The sequence below is a fragment of the Protopterus annectens genome, chromosome 16.part0 (genome assembly GCF_019279795.1).
Source record: "Protopterus annectens isolate FY-2018-M chromosome 16.part0, PAN1.0, whole genome shotgun sequence".
In the NCBI taxonomy this organism is placed as follows: domain Eukaryota; kingdom Metazoa; phylum Chordata; order Ceratodontiformes; family Protopteridae; genus Protopterus; species Protopterus annectens.
The window spans coordinates 619,942,247-619,954,343 of NC_056750.1; the positions used below are offsets into that span (position 1 = coordinate 619,942,247).

The 12,097-nt window shown below is 38.3% G+C and overlaps 1 protein-coding gene across 11 annotated transcripts in view; it reads left to right on the forward strand.

Annotated features, from left to right (window-relative positions):
* The window catches only part of DNM1 (dynamin 1), a 1,092,771-nt gene that overhangs the window by 988,783 nt on the left and 91,891 nt on the right, over nt 1-12,097 (forward strand). For all 11 annotated transcript variants that reach the window (XM_044058867.1, XM_044058862.1, XM_044058871.1 and 8 more), the window contains one exon: nt 5,091-5,332. In XM_044058867.1, the coding sequence (XP_043914802.1) occupies nt 5,091-5,332 (242 nt within the window). The remainder of the gene's footprint in view (nt 1-5,090; nt 5,333-12,097) is intronic.

Genomic DNA, 12,097 nt, shown 5'->3' on the forward strand with positions numbered 1-12,097 from the left:
CACTTAATCAATGTCATACTTACAAGTAAAAACATATGGTCATGTGACTAAATCAGAGTCAGATTAACCACAAATAGCAGAGCCTTTAGTGTAAAAGTTAATTGTTTTAACAACAGCTGTTCAGAACTAATATGAATGGAAAGAACCTTACTGAGGTGCAAACAGAACTGGGATTTTAATTATTTATCTGGCATATGATACACATAAGAGTGCACATTATGAGTAAAAAGCTAAAACTAGCTGGGTAAGTACTGTCTTAACATACATTTGGTTGCTATTATCTGTAGGAACTAGTTTAGCGTGGTTTCTCAAGAAGAATGGTCCAAAAATATGAGTACTTAAAGTTTGTAAACATCAAGAAAACCTTTGAAAGTGAGACATTATGAGACCACATTCAGTATAATTCAGAGTAGTGTGTATGAGCTGAGACATACTAAATACTAAATTGATACAGTATTGATTTTAAATGTTATTTGAGAACATAATTTGCAACTGCTTTTATGTGATATCATGAAATGCACTCACGTTAAAACAGAAGACAGAAAAAAAGCACAAGACAGAGAATCCCTAGTGTTTTTTAGTGCTGTTCTTATGTTTTTTACATGCTAATAGCAGATGAAACTCTGATCTATGTGGACACAAACATAAGTGATAGAGTTTTGAGACTGTGAGGGGGGTAACAATTCAGTAATTGTTGAATTCATTCATTTTCTGCAAAACAGGCATAGATAATTTAGGGTTTCATAATAATATGTTTGAGATGGAGAAATGGAATAAAATAGGTATGTGTTATGTTTATTTACCCATTTATTTAATTTCTCTGGGTAACACTGTAAGTACAGAGCCATGTCTCAGTATGACAAGTGAATTTATTATGTTTTTAATCTAAGGAGCTTTTTCCAAATGTTGAATACAGCAGTAAAGTAACTGAAACCATAACTGTGTCACCAGTGTCACGCACACACACTGCATCCTTCTCAGCCGTGTTTCCTGCTGCTGGTAGTACACAGAACTGACTCTTGATTCTGGCTGAATCACAAATATTTGCTTTTGATTTTATTCATTTATTATTTTTCAGTAAGAAGTATTTATTTGAAATTAATTTGTAGTCCACTTAGCCAGATTAGAGGTAGTGGTGCCGCATTAAAATAATAGTCGTAGAAATGCAGAAAAAGAAATTCTAACAGTAGATCTGGCAGAACATACCTAGACTCCCATTAACCTTTCTGTTAGATACGCTACAAATCCCAGCTAATTCGTAGTATAATCACCACCACCATAAGAACTGCCCTTTGTTCTATACATTCCTAAACTTCCCTTTATTTATATGTTTTTACCATCAAAGCCTCCTTAGGAAGGGTGTTCCTTGTGCTGTCTTCCCCTGTGTCTAAAAACGTTGCCTCATATACCCCCACAGCTGTTTACCATCTGTCTTCAAAGTGGGTTTTCTTTTGATATACCTCTTTTTTGAAATACGCTATAACTACACATGTTTATTTTCAAGCATTTAAAAGACTTTGTTCGGTCCATTGCCTTGTGCTTTTTCTCAGGATTATACTTGTTTTTTTTTATTATTCCTATCCATCTAGTTCTTGATGCAGACCCTGCACTGTTTTATTACCCTCCTTACTTGTCCCCATTCTGTCATCAGAACTGGGTGTTTCACCAGGTGTGTGTGTGTGTGTGTGTGTGTGTGTGTGTGTGTGTGTGTGTGTGTGTGTGCGTGTGTGTCTGTGTGTGTGTGTGTGTGTGTGTGTGTGTGTGTGTGTGTGTGTGTGTGTGTGTGTGTGTGTGTGTGTGTGTGTGTGTGTGTGTGTGTGTGTGTGTGTGTGTGTGTGTGTGTGTGTGTGTGTGTGTGCGTGTGTGTGTGTACTGAAATGATACCATCCGTTTCTGCTGAATATCTTTTTCTTGTTCATCTTTATTTATCTCAGTCCTCCTTGAAGTTCTGTGGCATATTTTTTTTTTGAGAAAGTCTAGGACTTAATCTAATCATGTTTTTTTAAAACAGTCATAAAAAGGATCTCTAAGCAGACTGATTACTGTCGTGTTCAGAGCATTGTAAGTTTAAGCATGTGATGAAATGAGCAGTTATTTCCATATATTCCATTCAGTTCCACTTGATACACACAACAGACAAATATCTCTAAGTACTTATTTTTTTACTGTTTAGTAGAACAGCAGTGCAAGAAACAATAGTCTGACTAATGTAATTCATCAGACTCTGCACTGCATGAGTAAATTTCCTTTCCTCCAAGATATAGTGACCTTAGATTTGATTATATTAAGTGCAAGAGAGCAAAGACATTTTGTGGGGAGATTTACTCCAATACAAAAACATGTTTAAACAACGGGCTAGACTCATAAACCTACCACAACATGTAAATGGCTGTGTACATGTCGCAGTAGTTTTTTGCATTCACAAAGCACTCTTATGCAGGGCTGAAAGTCCTCCAATTTGAAGACGTGCAGCACCACAAAGGACTGGCCCATTGGTCATGTGCAAAGATAATGAGGCATTCTGAGGGAGACAAAATTAAGTTCCGCCACTTAGATAAAGCCGGTAAAGTACTAAAACAAAAAATATTGAGAGAAATTGCCGGAATACTTCTCTCTTTTTTATACATTTTGAGGGAGAGGCATATGCTAATTAGCCACACACAGACTGTCCCTAGAACCACCCCAGGAAGCCATCTACACAGCTGAGAAATTCAAGAAAGTGCTCAACATGTAGATAAGCATGGCCATCCCAACCATGCCAAGAGGCCATTTTCAACCATGAACACATACATGGTGGGAGGAACTACTAGAAACACACATATACACATAAAGATATATATATATATATATATATATATATATATATATATATATATATATATATGTGTGTCTGTGTGTGTATGTGTATGTATGTATATGTGTGTGTGTGTGTCTTTGTGTGTGTATGTGTGTCTGTGTGTGTGTGTGTGTATGTGTGTGTATGTGTGTCTGTGTGTATGTCTGTGTGTGTATGTGTGTATGTGTGTCTGTGTGTGTATGTGTATGTATGTATATGTGTGTGTGTGTCTTTGTGTGTGTATGTGTGTCTGTGTGTACGTGTGTGTGTGTGTATGTGTATGTATATGTGTGTGTGTGTGTGTGTGTGTGTGTGTGTGTGTGTGTGTGTGTGTGTGTGTGTGTGTGTGTGTATGTATATGTATGTGTGTGTGTGTGAGTAGAAAGTCCAAGTTCTAGCATAATGTGGGCATCACATATTTTCCTGTAGCCTTCACTACAGAAGGATGAATTTGTATAAAGTTCAGCTAGAAGCCACTGTTTCAGAGGATTTAGTGACCTCCTCAGACATCTATCCAGTTACAAATGAACTCTAAGTCTGGGTGGAGTGGGTAGGCCAGTATGGGGGCATCAGACACCTAGTTACTTTTGTATTACTAGCAAAAGGAGACATTTAGCTTTAGATTCTCTGTATGATACTAAAGTCAAGAGGTCAGAAAAGCAAAGGACCAAGAACAATTCATTTCATAATTTAATTTGAGTTTACTTGGTCTCCAGCAAGGAAGGATTTTCTTAATTATCACCTTCATGTGGTTCAAAGACCATTTTCTGACTCAACTCAATCTCTGGAATCTGATTTGGGTGGCTATTTGTGTAGAAGATCTTCATGGAAAGCCATGCACAAAACTTTTTTTTTCAGGTGCATTTTACAGCTACCAGTCTTTTGGAGCTAAGCAAGGGGGAGAGATACTGGGAAATTCTATGTAGCTAGTTATTCAAGAATGACCTTGGATGAGGCCACACTAAAAAATGAAGCAGCAAGTCATCATGAGGAAGTGAACTTTATTTTAAGTCATACAGTTTTCTCACCACAGAGGTTAGGCCAGTAAGTTCTTAGATTTCCGGGTCCCACCTTACCCTTTTTTTATTGAAGAGGCATGGTATGGTCTTCTGTAGTCATTTCTGCTGGACGTGTTCCCATATTGTTCAAAATGTGACATGAGTTCATGACAGGGATGTCCCTTTTGTAAAAGATACAGAGGAGGTAAGTTCACTTAAAAATATTTTCATCAGTTATAGTCCCCCAGGACTTCTGGTCTGATAAGTATCAATCTGGACCATCTAAAACAGTCATATAATTGCTGATGTATAAAGTGACAAAATGTTTATACCAAATGCACCTGTGATGTCATATCCTGCTGAAGTCAGCTGCTGTTTTACTCAATAAGAGCCACTGTCATGACATAACAGCTGCATGCATTATATGTAGACAGTTAGAAGTGGAAATGATTTATATTTCTGTATTGGCATTTTCTTTCATTTATGCTCTTATATTAGGTTTACCTTCATATTGTTGTAACAGACAATATCGATCGTGCATTTGGGCGTACCAAATGTGTGAAATTCAAGCTTCGACATTCTCAGAAGTTCAAAAGTCAGCAAATCGAGCAGCTGACTCACTGACTTTCAAACTAAAATGTCGAAGACACATCGTAATGCAGGGGAGCAAGCCCCCCTACACCCCCCCTACTTTAGTATACCAACTCCAAGATCACATTACAGTGGGGAATAGGATCATTTCCCAATCCCCGTTATAGTGCAATCTGCACTCATAATGTCGAATCTACAATGAGCAAATGCCAATGTGCATTCACCCATTGCACATTCGGACAGTTTTTTATAGAGGTTTAACAACTTTGCAAACCCCCTTTTGCACAAAGTGGAGTCGCACAAGTGCATAATGCACTTATGAAGGTAAACCCTTATATTAGCTTCTTCCTCACATTTTGTAAATCATTTACACCAGAGATTTATACTAATCTAAAGCAGTTCATCGTTAATTAAATTTCTGGGTTAGTAAAGGGATTCTGGATCGCCTACATACATGAATTACCACAATGTTTATGTCCTAATACAGAAATTTGTACCTAGTTATTTACACTAGTAAGTGATTGGACGGTCCAAATTATTTCCTGACATGTAAAGCCATTTTAGCATTTTGCCATCCAATCGAAGCAGTACTAAATTGTAGTTGTCTACTTAATGCACATCAGATTAAATGTTTTAATTCTTCTGTTGTTTGTTTTTCTTTACAGACAAAGGAATTCATCCATTCGGAGTTGCTGGCCAACCTGTATTCCTGTGGAGACCAGAACACATTAATGGAAGAATCTGCTGAACAAGCTCAGCGGCGGGATGAGATGCTGCGAATGTACTATGCACTTAAGGAGGCGTTGAACATCATAGGTGACATCAGCACCACCACCATCAGCACCCCACTACCCCCACCTGTTGATGACTCCTGGCTTCAAGTCCAGAATGTTCAGTCTGGCAGAAGGTATATGTTAAGGTCCAAGCAGGAAGCATTCAGTAATTATCTCTGCACCCAGTTAGAGAAAAGCCTTCCAGTGGCCCTAATGACAAGAAGTATAGATGGCTATGAAGCACAATTGTTTGCAAGAAATAAGGTTTGTGGATGAGTATGCCATCACTGCAAAACTGGAAAGAGAAGGACAGTGAATGTGTTTAAGAGAACAAAACAGGAAGAACAAGGGTGCAGAAGGATGGGAAGAGAGTAAAGGGGGGGCACAGCAGGAAAAAACTGAGGGGAGAAGGAACAATAGAAGTGAAGAGGATAAGGAAAGGTCAGAGGTTGACAAAGGTGAGGAAGGCAGTGAAACAAGCAACTCCATTGTGGATAGAAACTTATTTGTGGCTTTTTGACATACAAACAGGAATAGCTAACTAGCTAGCTAATTAATTATTTATGTATTATATATTTGCTGGTTATCCTTTGCTGACCAGGTTAGTCCCACTAGCCTAGTAGCCTCTTTTCAGGGGAGAACTGAAGTGGTATTTATAAATCAGATGCAAACTAGCTGAAACACCAGCCTTCCATGATTTAATAAATTGATTACAATTTTTTATAGTGTGGTTACAAAGTTTTCAGATTTCATATGCGTAAGACCTTTAATGCAAACACTGTGAAGGAACTAACAATTAGAATATGTAAAGTGGAATCACTGTATTCAGGTAAAACTGTAGAACTTGTAATATGCACTTGCTCTCTCAGTTTTCTCCCACCTTCTCATTCTAGTTTTGCATATAATCCTCACACATCTTCCTGTGCTTAGCTCTTCCTAATGCACATAAGTAATCAACTGCTGCACTTGTTCTGTACTCATATACTGTTACATTTGTCCTGTACTCATATACATCCATGTTTTCTTATCACTGCTATGAATATGTACAAACTGATCACAAATTGCTTTCTTTTTCAGTTTTATGCATTGCATACTTGCACAATTTGCACTGTTGTATTTTACTTTCTATATGCACATCATAGTATGTTGTTATATAACAATAAGAAAGTTATTTATAAGTTTAACCGACCCAGTACTTAAAAGGAGAAGAAAAAAATTAGAACATTTTTAACATCACAAAATGCACTGAAACATTTGATAAACATTGAAAAAGTTATCTGCTCATTAAAGCCATTGGGACTAAAATCCACTACATTCTCCATCATAAGCTACATTGGAGGATAAACGACCTCAGAAAATATTATATCCAACAACCCTTAACCTGGCTCCAGGCAGAGGAAACACCACATCATTATTTGCTCTTCACAGTCAGTACAGAGAGGTCTATTTACTGATGACTCGCCCTTTTTCGTGCTGAGCTACTAAGTGATATTTATTTCCAGAGTGTATAGTTTCCCTCATAATCTACTTTTAATCTTCTTCCATGGAGCCAGTCATGATTCGGTACCCTCTGGTAAATGCATTTTACTAGCTAACATTAGACATCCCAATAGGAATTGCTTATTTTTTTTCAGCCAGACTTGTTTAGGCTATTAAAATATCAAAAAGGAGGGAGGATTCAGCCTGTCAGTACTGGTCGAAATGTATTGCAAAATCTCTGGATGGCTCCCTTTAGCACATCTAGTAGAATACACTCCCGAAAGATATGAAGGCAGCTTCCTAAAACTGCCTCAGTACATTTACAACAGATGAGATCCACACCAGGGAATAACTTGTCCAGTCTACTATGCTAGAAAATGTATTTGTTTGTACATTTCTTTGCAAAGCCTTAGTAGCATAGTTGGTGAAAATCCAGTGTTTTCTAGGTAAATGAGTCCTGAGGTCCCACTCCGAAGCTCACATCAGAGCCTCATTCATCAGTATTGCTAGAGATCAATATTTTTCATGCAACCCACCTGATAGTTAATATGTGGGTAGTCACTCCTAGCAGATATAAACTCTACAACCATGTGTGCTTTATTTAGATCAGGCTTTGTCAGCCTTTCTATTTAGAGAACATGCAAATTAGTTGTCTGTGCCTGATGAAATTAGCTTGGGGCAAATCAGATTTATCCCTTATACTGTTCTCAAGTCCTCAATCCCACCTCTGAAAATATCTGTTCCCAATATACAAGAGTAGGTTAGGGATCCTTGACAACCAATTAGACATTTCTCTTTCAACTCCAACATGGTTAAAAAATCTTGCAGGACTGAATTCCCCAACATTGTCCACATTTTAGTCCTTACTGCATTCCACTTCTCATTTTCCAATAGTAGTGGGAAGATAATCTCCCTTGTCTTTCAGGCACTAATCCAAGATAGACAATTGCAAATTTATAAGACTACCCATTCTTGCAATAAACTGGTTCTCTTCCGGTGCACCTCTTATCCTTGTCTCAGTAATTCAGAAGACAAGATAACCTGACCAACCCTATAACATGGTTCTGGGGACATGCACGTCTGCCGCTTCCACTGGGAGGGTGATCTTCTATAAATCTACCCAAGCCTTCTTTATCATTCCATATAAAGTTAGTTGTTGTTCGCTGAAACAACTGTCCCTGTTACCGTAGAACAGTCTGGGATAAGTGCAATACTTTTGGCAAGACAAATGTATGAAGTGCCTGGACCCACTACAGTAGAGCCAACAGTAAAGTCTTCAAATAGGTAAAAAAAAAATCTGAGTATTTTCTCTGTTGGAATTGTACAACATAGTGATCACATTCTGTAAGGTGGTCTCTACATATGTACTCAGTTATAAATAGCCTTGTCCCTACTTGTGTGGGTATTTATCGTTCAAACTTTGAACTGGAAAATATGGCTTTAGTTTTGGCCTTATTAATCAAGTATTCCAAGACTGTTCCAAATATACAAAACTCATCAATTATTTTTCCTGAATCATTGCCTGAGTATCCAAGGCAGACCAAGAGTTCACCAGCAAAAAGGCAAGATCTTTGCTTTACCCTTTTAGACACATAATCTCCAATCTGGGTTCTTTATAGCTGCTGTGCAAAAGGCGACCAGCAGAGTTAAAATAATAGAATGGACAATGAGCACTCCTGCCTTGTTCCATTTTCCAAAGTAAACCTTTAAGATAGTCTAGCTCTTATTTTTACTTTTGCTTCAGCCCCCTAATAAATCACCCTCAAGCCTTCTTATAAATTCCTTTACAAAACAAGATGGCAAAAAAAAAATTCCACCATGCCAAAAGTCTTCTCAGCAATGAAGTAAGTTACCTAAAAGGGAGCCCCACCCCACTGCATTTATATGAACACCAGCATCATGAAAGCATTGTCAAATGATTGCATATAATAATACAATGACCTGAGTAATCACCTTACATCGGTTAGCTGGGACTGGATACTGTGTCTCCCTCACAATCTATCAGTGATTCATTTGCAGTCCTCTAAAACATTTTAAATAATGTTGTTGTTGTTGTTTGTCTTTTCGGCTTTTCCCGGTTAGGGGTTGCCACAGTGGAACTCCGGTCCGCTAATGATTGGCAGTCGATTTTTATAGTGCTGAGTTTCCAGCCCGATGCCCAACCTTCAGCGAAGGCACACCCATTCACGCATGTCTTTTGGAGGCCACTCGACTGCGGGGAGGACATGCAGACTCCACACAGAAGGCACTCCAGCTGAGAATCGAACAGGAGAACCTCTTGCTGTGAGGCAACAACGCTACCACTGTACCACCGAGGATTGTGTTGATAAATTCGTCCCTATGAGGCGTACATATAATATAACATTGTGCAGCCTACATGGTGGAACTGCAAAACTAACATATTATTAATCCAAAAGAAAAGACCTTAGTGAGCTTTTACACTTTATCCTATCAAATGCAACATGGCTAAGATATAATCATCCAAAAAAAGGTCACTAAAACAAGTCATAAGAAGCTAATTTCATTCAGGGTAAATTCCGCCATCATCACATGTGACAATAATAAGGCCAGCTATAAGCACATGTAGAAATAATGGGGAAAAATGTGGTGTGCACGAACAAAATAATGCCAGTGTAACACAGCCAACAGGTGTAGTCACACACTGATATGCAGCAAATTTCAGGGCACAAAAGGGAATCCCTTTCATGCTTTAAGTCTTGTCCTACAGTCAAAGTCTACAGCAACTTTCTTTCTTCTCTGTATCTTATTATATTCCTAGAAGAGACCCATGCCTGACATATAGAGGATTAAAAGAACAATTACTTTTGCATTGCTGTACTTAAAATACACCCCCACCCAGTGACCTGAAGCAATAGGATCGTCATCTGAATAAAAACATAAATCATCTGTACCATGAAACATTACAGCTACATATTTCAAAGACTCCTTCTCTCACTTAAACTCAACCCATCAAGTTAATGTCTTTCAGAAGGAGTTGGATGAATACCTGTGTATTCTTAAATTCCACCATGGGATCCAGAACATCAACGTCCTGGATGGCCAATGGTTGCTGAGCTTGTTTATCAAATCTATGAACCTGCACAACATAAGCCTGCACTGAACAAAAAAATCAACCGAAGCAACAGCCTCACAAGCATAAAGACCCCAAATAGAAATGTGGACCTTATAGTCATGATTCAAGATCTAGATTAGTGTATACGACATAACCAGCAGAGGATCCCTTCCAGACTTCAGGATCTCAGAAATTATGTCAGTTCCTCAGTAGGCAGGACCGGTACATTTATCTTTTACCAGGAGACGCAAATCAGTCAGCAGACCATCTGGCACTTATGTGTTGTTCTGCCAAGGGAAGCAAGAATCACCTCTGTGTTCTCACCTGGTTAGAAAGCCCCTATAATTTCAGCTAAAGCTGCATTCATTTAATAACCCCAGGTCACCACTATAGCCTTCCATCAGGTTGTCTGTCATCTGGATCTGTGAACGTCCTTACTGTAAAGGTACTCACAGGATTTACTAAAACATTATAGTCTGTCTTCAAGAATGAAATATATCCCCATCCATTAGTGTTTCTTAGTTTAGCAACCAGTCTCTCCAGTACTTGCTGATGTAATCTAATCACTGATTATGTAGACACAGGCAAAACTTCAAAATAGTTTATGTTAAGTAAATAATCATCTAGCAAACTGTTTTGTTATCAAGCTGGGTATAAAGAACCTGCTTGGTCATGTTTACCTTCTGAAGAGTTTGAGTATTATCCTTGACTATAAGGAATTCTAGAACTGTCATGTGGTTCTGCTATTCCTGTAACCTCCTCACACTCCTTAATCTGTCAAGGAGTCATCTATCTATCTATCTATCTATCTATCTATCTATCTATCTATCTATCTCTCTATTTACTAGCTAAGTGAACTGATCCAAGAACCCTTTGCAGGCAAGACCCAGGCCACATGGGCAAAGACAATATGCATATACACAGATAATTATATTCATATACAGACAAACATCAGTATTTAAGTAGATTTGCTATGCAGGTATTTTAGAGTCATATTACACATTATTCTCTACAAGCGAAGACAAGCTTGTGTTAACAGTTGTAATGAGAAGGAAAATTCTGTTAAAACAGGTTAAAAGTCCACAAACAGGTTAACACCATAAGAAGTAACAGTAAACAATATTAACAATATGTGAGTAAGACCCTGAGACAATGCATGATACGGAATGGTTCCATTGCATTAAAGAACTTACACTTCTCAGCTCTAAAAGATGTACCTAAACCAGTTCTGAAAAACAGACTTTTTAAAGTTATTCATGTTATACCTAAACTGTCTCTCAAGCTTACCTTGTCTAAACCCAAAGGATAGTCTCAGAGCTGTATGTGCTGATAGGCATATTAGAGGAGTTTTGATTTTTTAACCAAATGCAAGTGTTGACTTGAGATTTGTACCTTACAGTTGCTGAATAAGCTGTTATAACAAGCGGGAAGAACAAGTGGATATGTCTAGGGGAATATCCACTCCTGAATGAATATCTCCTTTGTGGTTTACTATCGTTTTGTTGATTTCACTGTAGGCGAATTATCATTTCTACGAAACGTAAAAACGAAAATTTACTACAGTGAATGACAAAAATCTCGAACTTGGAAGTGGTGAATGTTCGAATTCGACATAATTTGAACATTCACCACACTTCTGCAAGCAGCATTACTGTGCGTTGCACAGTAATGAATGTGTGGCAGGGGGCCAAGCCTCCCTGCGCCCCCACACCCCCTGCTACTTAGATATACAAACTCCGGGATCACACTGTAGTGAGGGAAAGGGTACATTTTCCGATCCTCACTATAGCGTGATCTGCATCAAAATGTAGAAATTCACAACAGTGAATGCTGTATTGCATTCACTGTTGTAAATTTCTACATTTTGGCATTCGTTTTTCTGATTCTACCAAATAGGTGGTTTCGCACTAATGTGAATCGCACAAAGTGCGATCGGAAAAATGATAGTAAACCTCCTATGCCCCAAAGCTGAGACTTTATCAGCCATAGGCCCCTCTGGACATCACTGATACCCTCCACGAAGTGCTAGCCTCTATGCACAAGAACTACCAATCCTGGAACTCTATCACTCATCAAATAAACTCCACAAATCATCTTATTTCATACCCTATGGGACACAGACACATGCTAATTTAAACTTCCAGTCATGGAGTCTGCCATTACACATAACCTATTTCACTTATCTGAACTTTCCAAAAGCAAATGATACATCTCTGGGCACCAAAACACTCACTCTTGTCCTTCTGCCTCCCACATAGAAGGGAAATGCACCCTCAAGATAAGCTTGCTTAGACAGTTTTAATGATCCTCTACATCCAGGTGTATCTCTTGAAGATAAACTCTATGT